The sequence below is a fragment of the Phycodurus eques genome, chromosome 9, assembly GCF_024500275.1.
Source record: "Phycodurus eques isolate BA_2022a chromosome 9, UOR_Pequ_1.1, whole genome shotgun sequence".
NCBI lineage: Eukaryota > Metazoa > Chordata > Actinopteri > Syngnathiformes > Syngnathidae > Phycodurus > Phycodurus eques.
In genome coordinates, this window is record NC_084533.1 from 23,198,742 (window position 1) to 23,226,188 (window position 27,447).

The 27,447-nt window shown below is 39.5% G+C and overlaps 1 protein-coding gene across 2 annotated transcripts in view; it reads right to left on the reverse strand.

The window, feature by feature from the left end:
* drp2 (dystrophin related protein 2) overlaps positions 1-27,447 on the reverse strand; it is a 92,035-nt gene that overhangs the window by 58,170 nt on the left and 6,418 nt on the right. For both annotated transcript variants that reach the window (XM_061686721.1, XM_061686722.1), the window contains exons 2-8: positions 22,734-22,890; positions 15,442-15,562; positions 13,904-14,015; positions 12,700-12,856; positions 9,907-10,053; positions 5,457-5,535; positions 932-992 (exon numbers count right to left, since the gene is read on the reverse strand). In XM_061686721.1, coding sequence (XP_061542705.1) covers positions 932-992; positions 5,457-5,535; positions 9,907-10,053; positions 12,700-12,856; positions 13,904-14,015; positions 15,442-15,562; positions 22,734-22,890 — 834 coding nt within the window. The remainder of the gene's footprint in view (positions 1-931; positions 993-5,456; positions 5,536-9,906; positions 10,054-12,699; positions 12,857-13,903; positions 14,016-15,441; positions 15,563-22,733; positions 22,891-27,447) is intronic.

Sequence of the window (27,447 nt, forward strand, 5' to 3'; positions counted from 1 at the left end):
AACCTGGAGTCCAATCAATGAGTAGCTTGGTGGTGTGGCTTAAAGAGGAAGGCAACGCAAAATGTTTGGGGGCAAGAATACATTGTATGTGCCTCCACTACTCTAAACACAGTATTGTGATTAATATTTCGCTCATGGAGTCAGAGTTCAACAGATAAATTAATCAATTTTCACCAATCTCAGGGGGCGGCCATGTTGGGCAATTTTGCCCTCCGCCGTCGACTGAAATTAACATCATAAGTGCGCTCGCAATTACGTTTCGAACATCACATGACCAAACCCGACATGATGTAATCAACCCGTAGTTCTGCTAGTTATCGCGTCATACACAGTGAGCCCACTAGCCTGATTTTCTTTCTGATTTATGATGTTTCTTTTATTGTTGTGCAGAACCCTAAATGTCGGTGTGCATGTGGTATCCAAATCCAAAGTCAAGACACACACATTCCAGATTGCATAGTCACTTTAAAATTTCCCATATCATTAACCATTTTAATTGATGTTTTCTATTCTATTTTTATTGTATTGTTTAGTTTCTTTGAACTATGTTTGTACAGTGACTGAAATAAAATGAATTATTATTATTATTATTATTATTATTATTATTATTATTATTAAATAATAGACATTTATTGCAAATTATTTTCGGGACACCAAAGCTACAGCTCGCAGATCCCAGTTTGAGAAGTTTGTATTATATTAACTACCACTGAGACATTCATAATGCTCCTTGAGGTCATTGCGGACCAGTGGAGAACAAATACAATTGGCTTCAAACACCAGTGGGCTTGACAGAGATCCATGATTTTAAAGTAATTCAACCTAAAATAGGAAGGGGGAAAAAAACACCCTCCCTTCTCTTTTTATTCAGCTTCTTCTGTGGCCAGGAATAAATACAAACCGTAGTGAGTGACCATGATGTTGCACTTACTTGATGTAATATGGCACTTTGTTAGGGGAGATGGCACGCTCCCATGGTATCTGGACTGAACCTGCACACACACACACAGACACACACACATGTACGAGAAATATACACAGTGGGATGAGCTTGCCATGCTTGAAAAGCCACGGTGCACAATGGCCTCTGTGACATCGTGCCCAGACAGTGTTGTCCATTCAGACCTGATTAACAGGGCGGCTCTGGCATGGTCAGACAAAGCACAAAAAGATAGTCTTGTGTTTGTTTGTTTGTTTGTTTGTTACACGCAAATAGGAGGAAGAGGAGTGAGATGTGTGACCATGCATTGCATTCAGAGCAATGAACCTCAGTGGGTTTTGTGAGCTATATTTGTTATTTCAGTGAGTTATGGTGACCTTTACATGAATACAAACAGAAACCGGTGTTATTGCTCGGTCGCCAAATTACAAAATGAAACAGATCAGCTCAGAATGATTCAAAGTAGGTTCGATCCAGAAAGCTTCTATTTATTTGTAAACATGTATGTACACATATATACGTATATATATATGTCCTGCCGGATGATGGCTGGGATAGGCCCCAGCACTCCCTGCGACCCTTGTGAGGATAAGCGGCTCAGAAAATGGATGGCTATATAAGCTACAGTGTAGCTATGAAGGATGCTTTTTGTGTGTGTTTCATGAGACACAAAGCAGAATCTCTTTATTGTCCCTGAAAGGAAATTGGTGTTGCAGCAGGAACACAAAAGAACAAGTTACACAATAGCAAGTTCAGAAGTAAGAATAAGATACTATTAAAAGTCAAACACAATAAAAAAAACAACACAATAAAAGGCCAAGTGCACATGTGGACATCATTATGTCTGAGAATGGTGTTTGTTATGGACAGTCTGTGATAAGCAAAGAAGTCCAATAAGAGAAACCGCTCAGAATCTTCTATATTTGGAAAATAAGAATTTTTGGACCTATTACTGTAAGTGAAATTGGATAACTTCACGCGGCACACCTGATACAAGAGTTGTATCTAAAATTCTGCTCAATCAGAGAGAGTTGCATTTTAAGATTCCAGTAAGTGCCAATATGGTCAAAAAGTACGCAAAGAATGAATATGCTGTGTCTTAATTCAAGCATCAAAATGAGGAAGAATATCCAACGTCTGTTCGGGCATCTTTTTGTCCGTCTCAGTCACAGCCGTGAACGTCACGCTCGAGTTCACTTTGGCAGCACAAACAGAAGACAAACTGTTGAAGGCCTCAGCTGGGTGTGCGTGTGCATGTGTGCGCGCGCGTGTGTGTTCACACGTTAAAACTGAGCAAAGGCAAGAAAAAGGGCAGCGAGCCAAGAATGTGCATCCGTTTTAAAGATGCCTACGGTGGTAACAAAAAGAATATACAAATGCAGTTGAATGCTGAGTAGAAATCAATTGTGTATTATTTTAAAAGCAAAACGTGAGTTGGTCTAATGTGTGTTGCTCAGCCCGAATGCAGACGTTGTAGCTCGAAGCAATTGTTTAGCCCAGTCTGGCCCACCGAGCATCCACAGCATCAACTGTCTAGAAATTGTTGCATCAATTTTGCTGGTTTTTTATGGAAGTTACTTTTCACCAGTAAACAAAAAAAGAAAAAGAAAAGTTAAGCATTAAGAATATTTTTTCCTTTTTTATTTTCCCTCCTTTTTTAGCATGGTTTTTAGGTTCTTGTTTTTCTTTAATGGTTAATCAAATGTAATCAAAACATTTATTTTTTAAATGAAATAAACATTAAATTATTGGTGAAATTATTTATTGTGACAATTAAAATAAAAAATTTCTAAAATACACCATTTTATATATACATTCCAATGTGTTGATTGTATTAACTATTATTATAATAATTAATGAAATATAATGTAATTAATAATAAATCAGATTAAAAATAAGCATGAATGTTTATGGTATTATTCAAATGAACTATTTTATTTTTTGCATTAACCATTTTTTTCTCTAAAATTGGTTAATTAAAAATTACGAAATTCTTTTTGTTTATCTTGTAATCCTTCATCTCATTAAATAATTTAGCTAAATAATTGACTGTATTTCGTAGCATAAAAAGAAAAACTATTCACGTACACATTCAAGATTTTTATATGGTTGATCAAATGATTTAATTAATTATAATTAATTATAAATTATAATACAACAGAAAAATAAGCATGAATTATTCTACAACCATTTTGCCCCTATAATTGGTTCATTAAAATGTATGAATTCATTGTTAACTTTTATCCCTTTACCTCGTTAAATAAATTAGGCAATTGATTAACTGTAAATATTAACATAAAAAGGCTCATAAAATAGACTTTTACAGTATGTGTACATGTTTATTTTATTAAATAATTAGTTAATTACTTTATTGTATTAACTATTAATACAATTTCAAAAATCAGACTGAATAAATATTTTGATAAACATTTTTAAAAAAAATTTTTTATACACATTGCAACTTCACTTTTACCTCATCTACAATTGACCTGGCCCATCTGTCCGTTTTAAAAATCAAATGTGGCCCTTGTGCACAAAAGTTAGCAAAGAATGATATGCAGTGCATTCCGTTTCATATCCAACTTGGCATATGGGCATGATAACAACGCGCCACATAGCCAGACATCTCAGTATGGCGCAGCGAGCCGAGCATCGCTGCTATTTACACCGCAGTGATGGCATCTGTGAGCCAGCACGACAACAGTAAGAAGTGCACCAGGCTGCCGAGAGACTCCCGTTCAGTCACGCCATTACGCCTCATCTCAGTCTAAACTGGGCAAAGTAAATCACATTTTTCTGCTTCTCTGCATTTTCTCCGTATCGTCTGCACAGCGGAGGCTCGAAGAAGAGAAGGGATTAAACCAAACAAAAACAACAACCGCAACTAAAAACATTCAGCTCTGCTCAAGTGAGAGCAATGAGCTATGTGATGAGCACCGCCGGGGAGGCTTCTCGCAACATGACAACAGACCGACTAAGCCTGCGAGCTGCAGCTCCAACCAAAATATACAGCCTAGCTGGGACAGTTTACAGTTTTGTCACGCTAAACTGAACTTAAAAAAAGGATGTTTCCTAAACTCATTATTGTTCAAATCAAACAGCATCAATCATCTCTGCAAATTGTCCGGCCTTTGGTTATGTAGGGAATCACTCTCTCATTCGCTACTTTATACAGCTGAAACCAGATGTTTATATACACTATATAAAAAGAGTAAGTTACTAAAAAGTAGTTACTAAAGAGTAATTTTTTCCTCACGGTCTGACATGAAATCAGACATGAAAACAAAGAAGGATAATCCTAATTGACCTTAAAACAGGAACGATTTAATCTGATTTTATATCAGACAGTGAGAAAAAAAGTGTTTTTATATAATGTAAGTAAATACCTGGTTTCAAATGTACAGGTTGTCCCAGAAGTCTTGGAAAAACGGGTGGCCATCAAAATTTGACAGCGTTAGCAGTTTTTGTAAGCATATAATATCATTAGCGCAGTTGCAAGGTAGCCACCTGGCAAGAAATTTTTCTGTCCCCACTACAGTTCAGCGCCATTTGGAGGAGCTTTGAGGCCCGTAGTATAATTTACGCTATCCATGACAGGTTTCTCTAAAGAAGTTTGTTTAAACAGAATCTGTTCTTGATAAAGCATGCGGCGGAAGTCCTGCTACTGCCACCATTGTTGAAAACACCAAACTCCCGTTTGCACAAAGCCAGGGAAATTCTCTGCAGGGCTGTACTACAACTCAGCATCAATAAAAACCTGATTTGGCAGATGCTTCGGACAGTGATAAAGCTTTACCCGTACCGACTTCAGACTGTTGAGCAACAAAATATTTCGTTTGGAGCCTAAAGGTACCTGACAGGTAAAGCTTTACCACTCTCTGAAGCATTTGCTGAAACGAACTGATGCAGGGTTCCAATGCACTCCTCCATAGATAGACGTTCCCTTGGTTTGCGCGAAAGCCTGCAAACCAAAGTGTTTTCCTCAGCGGTGGTAGTAGCAGGCCTTCTGCCACGTGTTTTGTCAAGAACAGATATTGTTTCGAGAAACTTGCAGTGGAAGGCGCAAATTCAGCCATAAAGCTTCTCAAACTGGCACTCATCTGCAATCGAAGACAGAAAAACTTCTTGCCAGGTGGTAATTTTGGGGCACTCCGATGTCACTTAGCAAGGGAATGCTATGCGAACAAAAAGTGCAAAGCCTAAATTGTCAAATGCTGATGACCTCACATCTTTTCGAATGACACCTGAAATGAAATAGAAAAGAGGACGTCTATGCTGAATTTTGGGACACCCTGTAGCAATTTTCTTTACGTAACGTCTTCTTATCGACTGACACTTTGCACATTGAAACTACAGTGGTAGAGAAGAATGCTAATCATCCAGCCATTTTGCCTGTTATCTCAATCACGCTGCCTTGGTCAAATAACATGGAAGGGTTTATTTACTCGTGGTTTCTTCTTCCACTCAGAAGTACAGGTGACTTCATGGTTAAAAATGTGATATGTCTCTTACTTACTTGATAGAAAGTGCTGTGATCCAGGGCCAAAATCTCGGTTTGCGTCCTGGAGTTGCTTTAGCCTCTCCTCAATGGAACCCTGAAAAGACACACAAACACACCATGTTGAATCAAAGGGAATAATGCTGCTTGTCACTCCCCTGTCATGAAATCCCCACAACGACAATGCATAGCTGCAGAACACCTGCTTCTCCTCTAGCAGCAAAGCGTGGAATATAAATGATGTATTCCGCAAACATTTCCTCGGCTGAGGGACTTTGAAGAGCCTTTGAAGAGCATCAGGTAAGAAATCGCGACGCAGATCACAGAATCGTAAATCGCGCTGGAAGGAGATCAGTGATTCCTCGCTAGCCCGGGTACCGTGCGAAAGAGGGGAAGAGGATGAAACGAAAAGTGAGGCGACTGAAGAGTATAACGGCCCGCATGTGTTGCATCAATAACCATGGACGCAAAACCGTGGAGAGATGACACTATTAAGTTTTCATTTGCCCTTGTAGGCGATGTGTCCCCTGACATCGGAGTTAGTGTGTCCTATTCTTGTTTAGATGAAATATATTGGATAAGGAACATAAGTTACATTCTTGACAGCGGCGTGTTGAAACACATCCTGAAAAATTGGGAGGTAAATCCAATCCCGGTGAGCAGCTCAAGAGACTCCGACAAACAAAGATCAGCGCGGGGCCTTGAAATATTAGAGCAAAGGCAATGAGTTTTAAGTTTTCAAGTTATTTCTCAGGGTGCACACGTCCTTCAAAATGAACTGCCATGATCCGGGCTGAGACGTAACTAATTGTTTCCGAGCCAATTGTGATCTGCTGTGCTCCGGCAGTTTGAGCCGCCATAAGGAAGACAAATGCCTACATTAGCTCGGATCGACAAATATTAGCTAATCAAATTTGGACATCCATTGTCGCTGAGAGAGCAGCGGCCAAAATCAACACTGTGCGGGAAGTTGGGTGAGATTTAGCGCTGGCAGTTTTAATGAAGATGGAACTAATTCTGGCAGAGCGAGACAAGATGAACAGTTTATCACATTTCCACTGAAACAATGGTACGCGAAAGAATCATTGAATTCAATATTGAAACTGTGCTTCATAGCCGGGTTTACATGGAGCCTTGTATTCCGATTCGAATCGGGTTAGAAGCCCAAAGCGAATTAAAACGCTCTATATAATCACGTCAATCGGAATAAACCGGCCTGCATTGTGTCTGCACATGCCGTCTTAACGTAAATGCACAGTGACGTCCTCATTTATGCACTTGAAAATATCCATCCATCCATTTTCTGAGCCGCTTCTCCTCACTAGGGTCGCGGGCGTGCTGGAGCCTATCCCAGCTGTCATCGGGCAGGAGGCGGGGTACACCCTGAACTGGTTGCCAGCCAATCGCAGGGCACATACAACCAAACAACCATTCGCACTCACATTCACACCTACGGGCAATTTAGAGTCTCCAATTCATGCATGTTTTTGGGATGTGGGGGGAAACCGGAGTGCCCGGAGAAAACCCACGCAGGAGAACATGCAAACTCCCCACAGGCGGGGCAGGGGATTGAACCCGGGGCCTCAGAACTGTGAGGCTGACGCTCTAACCAGTCGGCCACCGTGCCGCCCACTTGAAAATATGGCGACTTCAAAACAGTCTTTTTTTTTTTTAACTGCTTGTGTAATGGCTTATTTTTCTAATCCAGTAAAGTGCACTTGTTAAGTACAGTTCAGTTATATTTACATTTTAAGTACATCACATTTGCATTTGTATTTTTTCAAACATTTATCTAGATTTCTTTTTAAAATTATTTTCGAACTTTTGTTTTCAATGTAACCTATTATTGCATCATGAAGTACATTTTGTAAATTTTCCTATATTTAAACACAGTGCTAATGTTCAAACTGCGCATAATGTTACAGTGACATAAAATTATATTAAATCTACCTTTTCGCAGTAAAATCTCTGCCTCGTTTCTTTGCTGAACACTTGGGCCCACTGCGCTACTGTATTTAGCGCAGTGGTCAAAATGATGGTACTTGGAAAGTATTTTTTTATGTGGCATTTGCTACTTGGTGTAAAAAGTTTAAGAACCACTACATTAAAAGATAAAGTACACAACACACAATTTAACACAACAACAAAATATGTCGGCAGTACGGAGCTGAAGTGGCTCGAACGTCTGCCTCACAGTGCTGAGGTTCGGGATTGGAGGAGTCAGCAATCTGGCTCACCTTTGACCTTAATGAGGTCAAGCAGTTTAGAAAATGAAAGAATGGATGGAAATTTATGCCAAACGCGACAAAAATCCAGACAGTGAAATGATGTCACACGAGACTTCACCGAAGTTCATCACACTTCAAACTCAACGACTATTGTAACTCCACAAGTTTTCATGACCATGGAAACAGGAAACTCAATTTATTAACTCCCTTATAAATTTTATGGATTTTACTAAATGTTTCCAGTGAGTCAATGATGCAATAGCAATATCACAAACATTTTGATTGACACTATCAAAGGAGGTATTACTGAAGCACTATGTTTATTATTATAGTTGTACTGTGCAGTGGTGTTGTACCACACTAAATAAAGTTGACAGCCATTTTTAATAGTTTCCCCCTCTCATTAGCGAAATAAGAGTGTAGTTAATGAAGCCGCTTAAGTATAATAAATATAATCAGTCCTGAAATTGTATGTTTGTGTGTGTGTGTCAAACACAATTCAGGGAGAAAAGCTTAAAAAAATAATCGTTACTGTGACCTTGCATTCCTGCCAGCAATCTAGTAAATTTCAACGTGGAGGACAAAGGCTACTGTTGAAGTAGCCAACTTTATCTGCTTCACTGGATTACAAAACAAACCCTCTGGTTTAATCGTCTGTGCGCTGTTGTGTCGTTGACTGATTCACTCAGAACCGTTTCAAGGCCTCGGAGGCAAAGGACTGAAATGAAACAAGGGAGATCGAGGCAACAAGTGCACAGATGAAATGGGAGAATTGATTTCTAGGAAAAAGTCAGAATAGAGAGATGATTCCAATATCGTTATGACCTATTGAGGCACTATTGAGGCACTATTGAGGCATTTAATGTATATGTGAAAAATAATTAGGTGTGGTGACCCACAAAAGAGAAAAAGAGAGGCATTCACCAGCATGAAAGGCCCTTGACTTGACTTGAGTTCGTTGTCACATTTCTGTGGGGCCAATTATATATTACTCGTGCACTCACTGTAGTAGTCTCGCCACGCCGCACTATTGCATATCTGTTGTTGACCAATACTGGCCACTCATGCCAGAGTAGCATCTGCTCCATTTGCACACTGATTGAGGAGTATCTGCAACATTTGCACAACCAACATTGTCCCAAATTATCGCACTACTCGTCACTTTAAACTGCATACACTCCTTGAAGTCTAGGCGTCCTTTGCACAATGGTCATTGCACCGGACTATTGCAATATTAGTCATTCGAACTGCTCTAAGTGCTAGAGGACTCTGCATCTTTTGCACAATTGTCAAAAAAAAAAAATGTACCGGCATTATCAGACAGCTAGCAACCGTTTATTGCTCAGTGACTGTTTTTTTTTTTTTTTTTTTGTCAATGTCTTTATGTCTCAAAAGTGTTCTCTGTCAATCTGTTGTCGTACTAGAGCGGCTCCAACTACCGGAGACAACTTCCTTGTGGTTTTTTTTTAGATACCTGGCAAATAAAGATGATTCTGATTCTGAAATGTACAAAGGGAGTTGTTGGCTTCAAAAGGGAGTGGTTGGCTGTTTGATGCGAAAACACAGTCTACTGAAGATTACATTCCATGAGCAAACAAAGCAGAGGTTCTCAAACCTTTTGGGTCCAGGGTTTTTTGTTTTGTTTTTGTTTTTTTAGAAAAAAAAGACATTTTATTCTAAAAAATAATTGTAATTGTTCATCATAATTTATTCTTTAATTTTAAAAAATATGTTTTAATCGTAATCTCATACTAATAGTCATACTTTAAAATCAGAATCTGAAAAGAACAAATTCATGTTTTTTTTTAAATCCTAAAACAAGAATTGTTGTTTTTTTAAGCAAAATGTTATTGGTTTTTCAAATAGGGTAATGTTTGAGAAAAAAGTGAAGAAAAAAAAACAGAGAAATATTCTTTAGTAATTTAGTTTTCTTTTTATTAATCAGTGAAGTCATAGTTTTAGAGCAAAAAAAGCAAAACTGAAAAAGTCAATCTTTTGAGAAAAAAAATATTTTTTTGAGACAAATGGTAATATGACAAAAATGAAATAATCTAGTCTTTGGTTTACTATGTTTTCTTGATGTTCCCATATGTAGGGATGCACTTTTTTTTAAAGTGACCAGCATAATAATTTTGCAGACCGCCAAGCTAGAGACCCCAGTTTGCGATCCGCTACATTAAAGCTTCTAGTGCTAATGGAGATTTGGACGTGAGAAGATGCTCGCCAGCGATGATCTTTACCTGAAGCACTTTCCATCTGTTATTGAGGTGCTCCAGGGCGCGAGCGTTCTCCATGGATAAATGGACATCGGAAATAGCGAGCTGGTGAGCCAGGTCGTTGATGTGCTTCATTCCCTCCTTCACCTGCGTCAGTTCCTGCTTAAAAAGCTGTAGGAGCAACAGAGGGCGAATCAATCATTAACATTGAAATTATTCTCTGACATAGTTATCCGGAACATTTCCAGATAGAATTAAATGAAAATGTGAATCTTCACAGCTTTTGTCTCAGGTCTTATTTTAGTACTCACTCACTGTTACGATCTGTTTTAAAGTGTAGCAGGGATAGGTGCACCACTACCAATAAAACAGTGAGTGGGAACACAGTTTATGGTTACATATTCATGTATTACTGTTGGAGTTATTTTGCTCTGTCAGCTGTTTGTAAAACTTTGGGCATTTTGAGTGCAGATCTTTAAAAGTTGAACGTTGGGATCAACCTGGAGCTGGGGATTTTCTTCTGACTTGTTTTTTTTATTGTTATTTGAAATGGGGCTGCTTCTGGGAAGCTGTTCTGCAAGATTCAGGAGATTATGAGATTTTTTTGCACACTCAAAATCTCCACTCAAATTTGAACCCCAAACAACGACACCTTGCTTTGTGCACTGGGGCACAGAAAGGGGCATTAACCCAACTGTTTTCACAATTTTTGAAGTACTGTATACAATTGTCCTTACACATTATCACAAAGAAGGTAAACAAGGAAAAGAAAAAAGTACTTAATGTCAAAATAACACTTATTGACCTGTTCTCGTTTTCCTTTTCTTCTCTTTTTCCCCCCAAATTCACAAACAGTATATGAATGGTATGAACAGATAGGGCTGTCACGAGCGAATCTTTTTAGGATCGATTATCCTGTAGATATTTTATCACGTACTCGAGTAATTGCCACCACAACCAAAAAAAAATAATAATGCAAAAACAATAATAGATAAAGCTTTCTAATTTTATTCTCATTTATAAGGGCTTGAATTTTATCCTTAAACTGCATATGTTGATACGGACTGTATGGTTGAAAAGTGAATTTGAGACAACAAAATCAGCTTTGGCTAAACGGTTAGTATTAAAATAAAAAATATATATATACCGGTACTTAAAGGATGATTTTGTTAAAATGTATTATAAAAGTTAAATACAAATTGTACCGAATTGAATGTTTGAAAGCAAACAGTTATAAATGACTAAATGCAAATGTCGTAATGTGTTAAAAGTGACATTTGATGTCTTAACACATTAAGACATCAAATGTCTTAATGTGTTAAAAGTGAAACACAACAGAACTGTCCTGAAATCTCCAGTGCTGGATCAAAAATGTTTAAGCCACTGTAACATTATACAAAGTCTGAAGATTTATTTCAGTGATCGTTCCTTTTACCACTTGAGGAAGCCCATGCACCACTCGTGGTATGCGTACCACATTTTCAATCACTGAGGTAGAGGTTTTGTTTTGGATTTGTTTTGTGCCTCAGGTGGGGAGTTTGAGTCAGCAACAACAACAATAATAAAAGGAATAAAATTCAAGGAGCCTTTGGTTCTTGCCATTGGTGGGAAAACGTGACATTTTCCTGCTAAATAACTGATCGCCCATCTAAGAAAAACAACAGATTAACGACAGTTGATAACGATCAACTAATGCGGCCCGGCGGTTTATGACAGCATCTGATTAGCATGCATTGTCATGTCTGCTTTTGTGTGCGTGCCTTTTTTGGTTTCATCGTTCGGCGACTGACAAGCTGCCGCCAAAGGCCGGAATGAAGCGTGCTGGCTGTGACAGAAGTCCATGCTGTGACATGATTACTGTGCCTAATGAATAGCGGCACGCAATTATAGGCGGCAGCGACCACTCCGTAATGACGGAGCAAATGACCAGCCTCTTGTTTAACAACATGTACTCTACCGAAGCTACCCCTGATATCGCAGAGTGCTGCTTTGAAATGCCACGTCCTTGTCATCATCATGCCAACTGTAATGCGCACAGAGGCAAGGAACACAGGGCTCAATCATTGCTGAAAACATACTGCTTCTGCATTTCAATGGCCTAAAAACCCTGTTGTGTGCGTGGGATGTTTTTTACAGTTTCACCTATGCAGGTAGGTGAATCTCAGATCTTAATTTCAAGCAAGTTCCGAGTCATTTCTTCTTGACCCAGTCAAGTACTTTGATAATTCAAGTTCCAAGTCAAGTCATTTTATTAACCGTTACATACTTTTCAGGTCAAATTTAAACAATTTAAACACTTAGACAGCAACAAAAATATCCTGAATGTCATTCCTTCACGCTGAAATGCGATGACACATTCCTAAGTGACCCAGAACACACACACAAAAAAATACAAAAATGATTGGTGGGACTCTCGGAACTGCAAAGGTGCACAAGCCATAATGTTTGTAACTTTATGGGGCAGTGGTAACAGTGTTCACCTGGGAGTTTTTGAGTTTCTGTCTATCGCCACATTTGCACAGCTTCCTGCAGAAACGTGCACCTGTTGGTCTCTAAAGCATCATGGGGGAATCTCAAAACAGTTAAGAGTCCAAGTCATTTATGTGTGTATTTGGATGTCACATTGGAGACAGTGTCCAAGGGGGGAGTTTGAAACAGTCCACAGAACTGCGTGTGTGCTCCCAGGTGCAGAGTTGGCCGCATTGTTTTACAATGAAGTTAACCCAGCGTGAATCTAATTTCAATCTGGGATTGAAGATAAGGTTGAGGGTGCAATGGAGAGATAAAACTAAACAGGGCAGAGTGGTGGGTATTTACCTTGGTGGCATCTATGTGGTCCTGCAAGGAGTCGATGAAGAGGTCTCCCACGGGCTCCCAGGCATCTCTCACCCCTTCAGCCTGCTCAAGAGCCATCGCGAGCTCCTCCATCACTGCCTGGATCTGGAGGAGATGCTCCAAAGTCCTCTCCATGTGTCTGGTGGGTTCGGAAACAATAGAAACAGCCTATTTTCTATTTTCCCGTTTTAAATGTGCAGGCTGTGGTCTTGTCATACAGTCAGGAAACGTGAAAAATGGCACACTCCACTTACAAGGTGCAACCCCAAAGAGTTTTGGTCAAACATTAACAAAAAATATGGCTGACAATGTGGATAAAGTGTGGTCTAGTGTTAGGTATACAGTGAACCCCCAATATCGCTGAATTTTAAGTGATAATTTTTTGGGAGTGTTTCATAGTACAGTGGATGCCTGCGTAGTCGATTGACAGATTTTGGGGGGGGATCAGATCTTCTGTTATTCACAGAAACCCCATCTTATTCTCAGTATTTTTTTTGCCTGATCTCGCTCTTATTTGCTTTATTTTGACCTGATCCCCCGCTTGGTTGCGGTTTTTCAGGGGAAACAAAAAAAACCAAATTATAATGAGCATCAATTATTTACGGATTTTCTGTATTCGCGGTCGAGCCTGGTCCCTATCCCCCACGCGAATAGCAGGGGTCCACTGTATACAGGTACGACGTTGTGTCACAACATGCCAGGTAGCAATAAGCTCTGCTGGAAAACGTAGCATAACACAAGGGGAAATAGAGAAAGAAGAAGAAGAGGCAGAGAAGGTCCCCTATTAAACTGCAGTAATTGTCATTGTTCCCACTCAGCGGAGAGAATATATGTGAGGATTGTTGCACATTGTTTTTATATGTAATACTGCTGTCTGTGTTAGAGTACCAGTTCTTTGAAAGTTTATAATTACTGTCACATGTAAGCTAATTTCCGTTAAAGTCTGAACTGGTCGCTAGCCAATCGCATGACACATATAATAGACAAACAACACTTCCATTCACACCTATGGACAATTTTATAGTCTTCAATTAACCTACCATGCGCGTTTCTGGAATGTGGGAGGAAACCGGAGTATCCGGATAAAACCCATGCAGGCGCATGAAGAGAACATAAAATCTCCACACAGGAAGGCCATTATTGTGGATATTCTTTTCAACAGCAACGATAAGAAGCAAGCAGTGACCTGTGTCGGTCCACACAGCGTGCCATCAGCTTCGCCCACAGGTCGCTCGTCACGTTGGCCTGCTTCCACACCGAGCGGCTTACGTTCAGGATCCGCCGGTGGGGTGACACCTCTGCAGAGAAGGGACAGTAGTTCGATATAATCTTAAAGGGATGACATTTTAGAGATTAAAAAAAAAGGTGTCTAACACCCTTTGGGGCCTTATACCCTTTTTGGATGAGATCGGTTTTAGCTTCAAATAATGAATAAATGTGCTATTTTATTTTATGCTGGAAGACAAATCATGCATGTTGCATTTGCCTTGGGTTCTACTAGTCTTAATTTAAACCATATATATATATATATATATATATATATATATATATATATATATATATATATACACACACACATTCTTTTTTATCCTTTTTTACCCTTTTATATATATATATATATATATATATATATATAAAAGGGTAAAAAAGGATAAAAAAGAATGTTAAAAAGATGAAAAGGTGTATACACAAATAGAAAGATCTGGAAAAGGAAGGATGGGAGGGAAGGAGACAACACTATGAATTACAAAATAAAACAAACTGAACCCATTTTTGGGGTCAAAATTGTATTCAAGCTGATGGGCGTGGTCTTCTCCACTTCCTGTCCCTTAGACACGTCCCCTGGGTATTTAACCCTTAACTTGCACCTTCTCTCGTTCTTGTCCTGTTGGCTCTTGGCTAACATCTCCCCAGCTACTTCGGCCCACAGCTCATGACCATAGATGCAGGGTGGGAAAATAGCTCGATCGATAAATAAAAAGCTTTGCCTTTGGGCTGAGCTTCTTCTCCGCCATGACAGACCGATGCAGAGTCCGCATCACTGCAGACGCTGCACCAATCTCCCTGTCAAGCTCCTGCTCCCTTATGTCCTTACTCGTGAACAAGACCCCCAGATACTCGAACTAGTCCACATCAGGGACAAAGGTGATGAAACAATCCAATGAAAAACGATAAATACGGTGGTAAATGAGTGTGCCTTCTTGTGTCGTGTCATGACGCATTCTTACGCCACTTAGCAAACTACTTCTTTGCACACCATCAGTATCATAGAAATGTCGTATACCATTCAGTCTGTCAGAAACTGAGGAACCCCCCATACTTTTTTACGACTTGTCCGCGACCCACTTTTGGGTCCTGACCCAACAGTTGAGAGTCACTGATATACAGTATGTAGAAAAATGTTAATAGAGCTCTTTGGTTCCGATTTGGACACCTTGTCAATTTCGGACCACAGATCACTTTTACCTTGTTCTGAGTCAAACCAAATGGGCCATGGAGACTTGGGAAATGTAGGAGTACAGAAAGCACATCCTTGAAATTGTTAGTTGAATCATCTCTCGCTACTACAATTAAATAATTGCTCTATCTGTATTCTGTATCTCTTTGGCCCTGTAAATGGTACCTTGGAGTCCAGTAAATTGCCGCATGAGTTACAGTATTGTATTGACCGACAGCAGTGAACTCCTACTGTATACTTATTTTCTGACACTGAAGGGAGCCAACCTTTGCCTTCTGCCGTGGTCTCTTCCGGTTCCTGGAATGGATGCTGAGCCAGGAAGGACTGGGCAGACTCCAAGACTGAGTAGATGAACGGCCCGCGAGACTTGACATCCTCCATGAAAGCCTGGTGAGAGAACCACGAGAGATGGAAGCGTGCATCAGTAAAAGAAAGAAATAAAAGAAACTGTTTCTCAGCTGTCTCATCCTCTGCCAAGACATTTGAAAGGTTGACAATGTACTGTGCCTTGTTTATAAAAGATTCAGTTACAAGACCAGCGGACAGATTTGCACAGCCTTCAGACAAACACGACGATAATCCTTCACAGTGAGAAAAAACCTAAGTGGGTTTGGCTTCCAATGATCTGTAATTCAAACAAGTTTATGTCAGCCATCTGTTACAGTATTTACTCCCAGGCAGTCAATGATAGTGATGTATTGCCACTGCGAAACGAATACCTGACGAGGAGAAGAAAAAAAACGCAAGATATTTACAATCCTTACAAGTATACCCGAATGCACCATTAAGCGAGCAAGTAGATTGAGGCACATACCGACTGATATCTGGCAGGTCCCGAGCTGTGGCTCATTTGGTACTGGGCCAATAGAAGGAATAGTTGTCACAGTTTTGATGCCTCACAAATTAAGTCCACAATTCCCTGAAACTGAAAACTGCCATGTAAAAACTCCATAGCCACATGTAGATCAGGAATTCCTCGTTCTTCCCCATCTATCCATTTTCTACGTCGCGGGGAGCTGGAGCCTATCCCCAGGATTTTGGGCAAAAAGGTGGACTACACCATGGACTGGTCGCCAGTCAATTGTAGGGCACATGTAAAGACTGAAAACCATTCGCATTTGTGTTTACAGAATTCAACTGGTGCTGCCAAATGAATCCCAACACCATCAGTGATTCTCATTCTCAACAGTGAACCCCCGCTACATTGTGGTTCACCTTTCACACCAGCGCTAAATGACGGATTTTGAAGCCATCATTTTTATGAGTTTTTACAGTTACATGCAAATGAATTTAGAGTTGTGTGCCGTCCGTGTAGTACCACGTTGTGCCATCACGTTGCATAATACTGAGCTCTAATGGATGTAGATGCAGCCTAATGAAGAGTTAATGAAGTTAAATACACAATCATTTAATTTTGTCAATTGTGATGCTGCTCCAAGTGTGTTAAAGTAGCAGTTGTTTGATGGTTCATAATTACTGTAACATCCATGCAAATTTCAATTTGTGAGACCATGACATTTAACAATCTATAGTATGTTAGCATTAAGCTACCACCATTTTTTAAATATATGGTTTGGTTGAACATTTTGCTGTTTGAATACACAAAGTTTAATTCTTTTTTGTTTTATGTGTCAGTTTTACAGTAAGCAAAATTGGAGTGACAAATAAAAAAACTTAAAACAAGCACTATTTCCCTCTTACTTGGGGAACTGTGGGAGAAAGAGAGCGTGAGAACTAAGGAATACTTATACGTACAAACTTTATATACAGTAAGTACGACAAGTACTCATACATTATTATGGTACTAATACGGCTAAGGAATACACTGTGTTTGAAGCTTGTGGGAGGAGTAAAACTATTTTTTTTAAAAAATAATTTATATTGTCTCTCTATATGCTATCTATTCATCTAAAGTGGGTCTAGAACATATCTGAGGGTTCACCAAATTATTTATGTATTGGTTGTAGATGGTCCAATGCCTGTTAAAAGCATCATGGTGCTCCAAACAACTTGCATAGTTTCCGTCGTGAAACACGAGATGAGACACAAGTACACACCAGAATGACATCAGCAGGAAGTTTGGAGCATACAAGTTACTCAAAGGGCTCACAGGACCACATGGGAATATAATTCAGTGTCCTTATGATGGAAACCCAGAGATGAGCCCAGAAAGCATAATGAATCCTCTAGGTAAAGTCATACAGCTTGCCTGCTAGCACAAAAGAATCAATTAAATGGCAAGCAGGCTGCTCCACTGGAACTCCATTCCACAGAAATAAAAAACTGATGAGAAGCTGTGTGAGAAGACATGCAGTTGTACCCTCACTGACTAGAGCCTTGATGAAAGCCAGCATGTCTTCCATCTTAATAAATATTTTTTGTCCACTCCTGCAATCCATGGATATTCATTTTCTTCAAATCATTTTAAGGTGAGCAGCATGCCTTTATTTATTTTTTTTTTTTTTACATAGTTCTTTAATCTATGGTTTCTCCAACATTTAGAGAATGTTTCTAATGATTCTAATGTAGCAAATGACTCACAATTGAGCTCTTATTCTCAGCAGACAAAAAAACCTTCCTGAGTAAACGCAACTCATACATTGGTAAGTCACCAAAATGCACTAGGATACAAAGAACACTGTTTAAAACACAGGCCACAGTCAGAGTCTTATGAAATAAATTCACAAATAACATTAGCCCGATGAACAGCTAATGCACGCACTCGTAACAATATTGACAGGCGCAAATGCAAGTAAAGAGCAATGTTTAGCTTGATTTTCAGTACTGTAGTTAAAAACATCACCACAATAAATTCAGAGTTCCCGTAATGCTTTTCGCTGACTACATTGCCAAGAGCGTCAGTGTGAGGAACGGTGCCAAGGCTTAAGGCAGAAAATCACCTCTTCACACCATGTCTGCATTGGCTGTTGTTCATGTCAGTCAAGCACAGAGCAAACCCGCCTTTAACAGGCATGTACTTGTGTAGAGTTAGTAGATCCCATATTTTGGCATTGAATTGCGCACATGAAAATTCACTGAATATAATAATTGCCATGATTCCTATTATATATATATAGGCGGGCCGGCACGGTGGACGACTGGTTAGCACTTCTGCCTCACAGTTCTGAGGACTGGGGTTCCTCCCACATCCCAAAAACTTGCAGGGTAGGTTAATTGAAGATTCTAAATTGTCCGTAGTTGTGAATGGTTGTTTGTTTGTTTATATGTGCCCTTCGATTGGCTGACGACCAGTTCGGGGTGTACCCCGCCTCTCGCCCGGAGATAGCTGGGATAAGCTCCAGCACGCCCGCAACCCTACTGAGGATAAGCGGAACGGAAGATGCATAAATGAATGAATATAATTAAAATATATTTTCTGAAAATAAAAGCTCAACATTTGGGAAGTCAGTAGTTTGTAGAATAAATCAAAAACATAACTCAAACATATACCTGGAAATAGCAAAAGCAGAGAAACTACTATTTTCTTCCCAGAGCTCTATATGAAGAACCGTGTAATGGTAGTCGAGCTAATACTACAACTCCTTACACGGCGTGCTTTGTCATTTGAATTCTATGCTAATTGTCTTTCACTCGTAATGATGTTGTTGATGAGGCGGTCCCTTGCGGAGCACACATCTTTAACAAATACTATGAAAGGATTACAATTAGAGCAGACAAATGACATGCCAGCTAGGTAGAATTAAAATCATTGTGCAGTCAAGTGATGAGTTTCACTATCATGCCAGCGCCCAGCAAGCTTGATAAACACCAGGTGATGAGATTTTAACACAAAAGCCCAAATGAAACACAAGAACACAGCAGCCAGTGCCAAGAAAAATATGAAATAAATCCATCAAATTTGAGAGCTGTCGCGTTAGATAAGATTCCCTGTGCAAATGATCGAGAGAAAAAAAACTTCCTCCCTTGCATCAACAACCACAAACCAATTTTTTCCTCTACCTTGCATCCATTTTCCTTTTTTGCTCACCATTTTCATTCACTCTAGTTCCCCATTGTCTCCATCCTCTCTCTTTTCTGTCTGACCAAGAAGAGCTGATCTATGGATTCCTGGACCAGCTGCCTTGTTAAAACTTTAATACTGGCTAAATTTCACACTCTCAGGCTTGATCTTCAATTGAAGGAACATTAAGACTCCCCTTCAGATTAGATTACAATGAATTATGCACAGTGTAGAACATTTCGGAGGCAGGCAATGACTTCAACGACTATCTTAATATGTTGCTGGCATCCCTGTGGACAGTCCCTCTCTAGGGTCTGTTGATGAAAAGATGAATTTTCTCTTCCTTTAATGCGAGGCAAAGAAAGAGTCTGTAAAAGAGCCACAAATTCCCCCTCCCTCCTGTTGCACACATGCTCACTCATCCCAACATTGAGGAAAGAAAAACAAAACGCTCCCTCACAAACGCTTTCTCACCCCAAATCCCCTGGTCAGGCTCAAGGACACACATCCGGTTAACACACTCCTACACGAAGACACAGGCAAACATTTTTTTACACAGATGGGAATTTATCCCCCACACAAAAAAGACGTTGGGATAAATCCATTTAGGATCAATAATTCACATTTCTTAAAACACTGTAATTCTCCATAGAAATCTGGGACGCAATTTTCCTCTTGCTTTGTTGGGGGAGGTTTCTGAGCAAGCAGGCGACGGGAAAACTGAGACATTGCGGATTATAAATCAGGTTGCGCTGAAAATGAGACAGTGAAGGAACAAGAAAAGGAGAGAAATCCAGACAGAAAGTGGGGAAACAAGATGAGTACCACCATTACCTTTACTTGTTAAAAGTGTGGGAAAACACGCTTTCCTTGGTATTTACTCATCTAAAATCAGTTAATTATACTCAAATCGTTCATCTCACAGCTGTCCCAGTCACCACAGGTGTGCCCCAAGGCTCTGTCTCAGGCCCCTCCTCTTCATCACATATCTCATTACCATGGGCAAAATCTTCGGCAAATACAGCATCCACTTTCACTGCGGCGCGAATGAGACCCAGCTCTACCTTTCTAGCAAACCCATCTCTTCTCCTCCCTCACCTTACAGACTGTCTCTGTTCTGTCTCAATTCCACCATTTACCCCCCTACTCAGGTTAAAGTCTAGGTGTCATCCTCAACCTCACCCTATCGTTTTAACACTCACATAAATAACATCACACGGTCAGCAAACTTCCATTTCCACGATATTTAATCGACTTCTTCTGTCCCTCACTCCCTGTTTTAATGTCAGCAATTCCCTTCTTTTTGGTCTTCCTCACAAATTCCTCCATGAACTTCAACTGGTCCAAAATTCTGCAGCTTGAAATCTCTCCTTCCACAAAATCACCCCAGTTTTACAAGCGCTCAGCTGGCAACCGGTTAAATTGAGAATGCATTCCAATTCCTCTTTCTCACTTTAAAGGCTGCCCGTAACCTCACCCCACCGGACCTGTCAGACATTACACAGATCGCCATCACATCTCTGACCCTTTCGATCTTCAGCCTTGCTGCAGCTAAATGTCCCGCCTGCCCGCTTTATTCACTGTGGATCATGTGGATCAGCTTCTGGAACTACAATTTGACCTGTGCAACACAGACTCCAATTCCCAATTCAAAGCCAGCCTCAAACTATCTGTTTAGAATGTCATACTTCCTCTAGTCCTGTTTTTACATTGATGTTTCTTGTGCTTTTAATTACTGTTTGACTTTATGTTTTCCTTGTGTGCTCTGAAAGGTACCTTGAAATAAAATGCATTATTATTATTATTATTATGCCTTCCTCCCACCAGTTGGAGGCCCTGAGGATGACCCAGGTGACGCTGAAGAGACTGCTGGCTTATTATTAGAAAAGCATACTAAATAGTTACAGTGCTGCCTTGAGATACGACTTTAATCCATTTCGTGACCACACACGTAACCTCAAACACACGTATTTGAAATAATCTTTCCCACACTTAAATGCATGGAAATGCCACTTATCCAGTCCAGCCTCCCCACAAATGTGTTGCTGTTTTTTTATAATAAGAAAACGAGCATTCCATAATACAGTATTAAAAAATTTATACTGTACATTAGTGACATAATTAAATAGAATGTAAAAAGTTAAACCGTTTTTGCCACGGTTTTCACTTCAATTCAATGGAGATTGTGCTGCTCTTTCTGGAATGTGCGCCTTGGCCACCTGGGGGCAACAGACTCGCATTCCAATGAAGATGGGGCGTTGTGTAAAACGGAAATCAAAACATAATACAATGATATGAAAATCTTTTTAAATTGAATACACTACAAAGACAAGATATTTAATGTTCAAACTGATAAACGTTACTGTTTTTGTTTTGCAAATATTTGCTAATTTTGTATTTGACGACAAAAACACATTCCAAAAAAGCTGGGACAGGGGCATGTTTACCGCTGCGTCACATCACCTTTCCTTTTAACAACATTTAATAAGCATTTGGGACCTAAGGACATTAATTATTGAAGCTATGTAGGTGGAATTCTTTCCCATTCTTGCTTGATGTACTGTATAACTTCAGTTGCTCAACAGTCCATGGTACCATTGTCCTATTTTGAGTTTCATAATGTGCTGCACATTTTCAAAGGAAGACAGGTCTGGACCCCTGGCTCCAAGTATTGTTACATTTTCTGTCTACATGTTTTGCTCCACTGCTTGTGTTCAAACATCAATTACTTAAAGGGTTATAATGTTTATGTGTGTCTGGACTGCTTATTCACTTTAATATTTCCCATATCATTTGCCTTTTTAACAGATTTTTTTATTGAGCTGTTATAATTATTGTATTGCTTAATTTATTTGAACTATGTTTGTATGGTGACCGTGATAGGTTTGAAAGGAGTCGATAAATGAATTATTATTGTTATTATGATTATTTATTATTATTAAATGCCCATTCACAATTTAAAGTTTAACCTTTGATGTACTTTCTGATTTTGTTTAAAGTGTTATATCAAAAATGTAACTCAATGAACTCAAAGGCAAAGATGTCCTTGCAATATGTGGTATCTTTTAATGTTATCAAATTGTAAGAATGTTCCATCAACTGCTGAACAATATATATTGGAAAATCATATGATAATAGAAGCAGGCCTTCCATCTTGAAACGGCAACTCATGACAATCATGACTCACCCCTTGATTCGGCACTACAAAAAAAAAACCCAAAAAAAACAGATAATAGTAATGATTTTTTCTTCTTCTGTACCACCCATCTGAGACTGGAACCAATTTACCATACGGGATGTAGATACAAATGGCAGACCAATCACACGCATCACACAGACCATAACACATGACCCTGGGAACACCCTCAATCCATTTTCACACTAAGGCAACAGATAGCGAGCTTAAAAGTGGAAAGGGGCACTCAGCGGGACTTGTCCTTCCCGCCGCACTTCCATTAAGCCATAACACCCACTGAATACATCTCTCTGTATTTACAGTATGTGTAAATCGATCACACTACGGTCATGAATCCCCCTTGAGGCAAATTAGGCACTCGAGTCAATGGATTTGAAAAGGTATTCAGGCTTTTCCATTACCTGGTGGAACTCCCGCTGGTGCTGCACGGCCCCCACGTCGCCTCCTATGGGCAGCTGCTCCGACAGCTCCTCGTCCTTCGCCGTCAGCCATTCGATGATCTCCTGCAGGGAGACCTGCAGCTTCCCACTGTTGTCGGAAATGGCCTCTATACGCACGCTGTCGGAACACACAAGTAACATTTGGTTACTTACTTCCCCCGACCGGTCAGTCACATGACTTGACTCGAGTCTTCAGTCACCAATTGGGAAAGGGGGCTCATATCTGGTGCCTTTAATTTGATACAAAAGAAAACAACCAGGGTTGGGAGGGTGGCTTTAAAAATGTATTCTGATACTAATGCTGTCCAAAAAAATGTAGTAAGTAACGTAATCCAAGTACCATAATATTAAAGTAATATAACTTGATTAATTTTAATTACTTTTGGATTACTCCAATACCAAATACGCCGAAAAGACAAAAGACATTGACTACAATGTAAATTTATACATATTTATCTGGTCTTTTCGGTTTGATGAATGCTTAAAAATAAGAAATAATACGAGTGTTGGAGGGTTAGGATTAGTCAGTTTCTTCCTTTTGTTCGCTTGCTTTACTGGAGGCTAAGGGTGACAGAACTGCAAATGAAGGTGAAGGCTAATCACGGTGAAAGGGAGGATAAATAATTCATTAATGAAAGTAATTAATTATCTGAGTTGACACATTGTTATTGTGCAGTTGTGTAGTTAAAGAGCTATATGAGTGTAATTCATTTGTTGCCAGCAAAACACAAAATAGATAACAGGATTTTTTTCTTCTTCTCATTATTACCGTTAATTACACTCAAGTGAGGATAAGCAGTGTAGAAAATGGACGGATGGATGAATCTTGAATTACCACCAACAGCATGTCATGTCAATGAAGAAAGTGTTGCCATTGCAGTGCAGTTGGCATGAAAGGGACATTAGAGGCGTGAAAACATTTACACACCTGAAGCCAGCACTCGAGCACTAATATTACTGCACGTAACATTCACCAGCACTACCACGATGATGAGCCGGAATGGCAGCGAGTCAGAAAAGCTTTGGTAAAGTCATTAGCATTCATAAACCAGAGGAACACAATAATGCCACAGATGTAGAAGACATATGGTGGCATGGCATACGTGTCGCCAGACCTGAGAAAAGAGTCCAGAAAGAAGAAATGTAAGTGTCGGGCAATTCTCTGCGAAGTGAATTTTGCACACAACGAGCACACAGGACCGAATCAGAATTACATCAGACGTGCCAGCTGGAGGGAGGTAGGGAAAGAGAGTGGGTAAGTATGAAAAGATGAGAATTAATTGATTAGCTAATAATTGGGTTACACCGGCAGCAAGATAACAAGGCGTTTGATTGACACTGTCGGAGATATTCATTTAACAATATGCTTACTCTTGGGGTTGTAGTTTAAATAGATTCAAATATGTTCGGTATAAACGACAATACATGTAATAAGTACTTATCAGTGCAATAATGGAAATGCATTCCACATTCCTACAGTACAAATAATGTATATTATGCGATCTTCTCCCTGATCATTTCTTGTGCCATTTTATTTTCTAGAAACCGCTGCCAACTCTGAAATGTTTAGATTGTTTCCACCACACCCTTCATACTTACAGTATTCATGCCCTTACTTGCAGTATTTTGTCGTTAACTTGTGCAAATAACCTCTATGCTCTTTTAACTGACCACCAGAAAAAAAAAAAATAAAGATGCTCAATCTGAATAGTTTGTGATGGTGTAGAGCTGCACGCCATCTTCCTTTCCCCCCCCCACCCCCCATTACATTTCATTATTGATGCTTTGTCTTAAATTACCCACACGGTTCTTTTGTCAAAATCCCTAATTTCATTCCTAATGTTATCTGTAGTTTAGTTTAAAAAAAAAAAAAAAAACATAATTCTTATATATATATATATATATATATATATATATAAACTTGATTTATGTGTTTGTTTTGAGGAAATTCTACTCATTTTGACAGCAAATTTTGATTGAGTTAGTCAAAGCCTTTTGCCTAAAATGTAATTCAGTTTTAGTCTTAAATTGGTCATCTAAATTGTTTTAGTTTTAAGTCTAGTTTTAGTTGATGAAATACCATAAGACTATAGTTGACAAAAACTCCAGTAAATTGAGTCAACTGAAATAAAATGTGTGTGAAGGGTGCAGTAAATAAAGTAATTTCAGTGACCAAGATGTGAGTGAGTAAAACTAAACAAACATTTTTACATGGTCTCGCTATACAGCACCAATTTTCACATAGCGCGGAGGGTTCTGGAATGCATCGCCTCCGATAACTTGTGATTCAACTGTGTCGTGTTCCGTATGGCAAGGGTCAGATGCATCCCAATTGTGGCTTAATTTGAAATAAAATGAACTAATGACAACACTGTGACAATGAGAGCTGTCCATTGCAACCGGAGAGATGATTTCCCATGTTTATTATCACTTTACACACAGCAATAGTGGCAACATCTTGGAACGCTATCACAGGGAAGGCACGATCAGATCAGTTTAATATTGCCATAATATTGTGCTAATGAAAGATCCCAGACCTTTTCATTTCCGGGATTATCAGCGTGTGAAGGATCCAGCAGCGATAAGCCTGCAAGCTCGGCATCGGCCGCATCACTGTTGCGAGCTGCGGGGGAGAATTTTTATCATTTTTAGCTGGAAATGTCAAATGTGTCGTGACTTTGCCAACCTTTGTATGCAGTTTAACAGAACAAAGTTGCATGCCACCCTCATGTTTCTTGACAGTTTCCATCCAAAAGTAAATATCGTTGTCAAATAGAAATTCAACTCCCCAATCAGTCGGAGAGTTTACAGCGTGGAGCTTAGTGTTCGCTTCCATGATTAATTAATGCGTAGGAGACTGAAGCAGAGTTTGGACGGTTATAGGAGAGGAGCGCACTGCTGTGTTGCCTCGGGGCCAAAGGAGGCTTTGAGCACAGCTCTTTTCCATTCCGCTCTTCTCTTTTTCCTCCCTTCTCATAGTGTCTCCTTTTCACTCCACTGAATTTTGAAAAATGACAAAAAGTGCAGAGAAGTCAGCTAGGCCAGGCCATCTTAACAAGGCAGCGCATTTTTACTTGGAAGGTTATCGAGAAGACGCATCAGTCCCATGATTGGAACCTTTAAAAGGTGCATCACCATCTTTTCCACGGAAATGATCTGTTCCAGGAAGAGGCATTAGTGTAGCCATGTGTTGTTGATGTCTGCCTTTAAGGGGGGCGTGGCCTAGTGAGTGACATCAGGAGCGCTGACTCCACGCTCCTTGTGAGTGTTTTCATTTTGTATTTTTGTTTGGCTGCTTGTCTTGTTTAATAAGGGGGTGTGCACACTTGTGCAACCACATTATCTCAGGCTTTCCTACCTCTCGAAAATATTTTTTTTCTATTGAGTTGTACAGGTTAAAGTTCACCTGAATGGTGAAAGAAGTTATGAAATGATTTATTTTGGGCTCATATTTTTATACCACAAACACCTGCAAGTGAACATGGGTGTGTAGACTTTTTTTAAATATCCACTGTAGGTATGCATCTTTTTAAATGGTACACATAACTGATTCCAAATAATTTCGCTGACCCCACCCAGTTTAGGAAACCTAGGGTTTCAACCTTCTTTTATACACTCTTAAAACTCATGGGAAAAACTGGCATGACGACACTGGAGTTTCACAGGAACGATTATTGATTGGGGCAGCATGTTTGTACTTCAAGTCAGATCGAGTGCGCTGTGTCACCGTACGTCGCATGTTCTCGCCACACTGAGGAAAGGCATTCAGAGTCAAGGAAATTGCTCTCTCGCACATGAGAAACAAAAATCTGTTTCTGTAAGTAAGCACACTTTCAAAAAGCATTATTGTGTCATTCATGATGGAGCACTTGTGAAACATTATAATTGGATCACTTTCTGCAGGGGGCACACTAGCCATGGTGCAATTCAATGACAAAAATCTACGTACTTTTGGTGAGACTCCATTTTTAGGCCAAGAAGGGGAAAAGGAATGGAAATCTAAACTTATTTTTATCTCTTTAAAGTTTGCTGATCTAGCAGTGTGATTGCATATGTTTTTTTAATTATTATTATATAATAAACAAATTATTATAATTCATAGATTTGAAGATGGCTCAAAATAAGACCAGTCTCCTCAAATGATTCTTTTGATTGGATTTGTGGAATTCATTACATACATTTTGCAAAAACAAATCTTAAATGAGAAAGGACTAGTCTTTTCTGGGATGAAAACACTTTTCACATAGTTTTTTGATACATTAATCAACTTTTGTTTTTTAATAAAGTACTGTATATCAATGCTTATTATTGTAACATGTATGATATTGCTTGTGGTTTGCAGTAGTATATGAGTGTGCACAGCATTATAAATATAAAATCGCAATATTACAGCAATTAATCAAAGTTTAATGAGGGAATGAAAGCCATATTTTCAGTAGTGGATGTGAAAGAGCAACTTTATTCGATACCGCATAATTTTTTGGAAACCTCCAAGCTACGGCTCACGGACCCCCAAGACTCCGGGGACCCCAGTTTGAGAATCACGAGTCAAGCGGTTTTAACACCAATCAATCACCAATCCTGTAACAGTTTTTCCCACGATTACTGTAACTGTCAGCTGGCTGCAGATCATTCAAAGCAACAGCACAGACTTTTTTTATACTTGACTTGATTG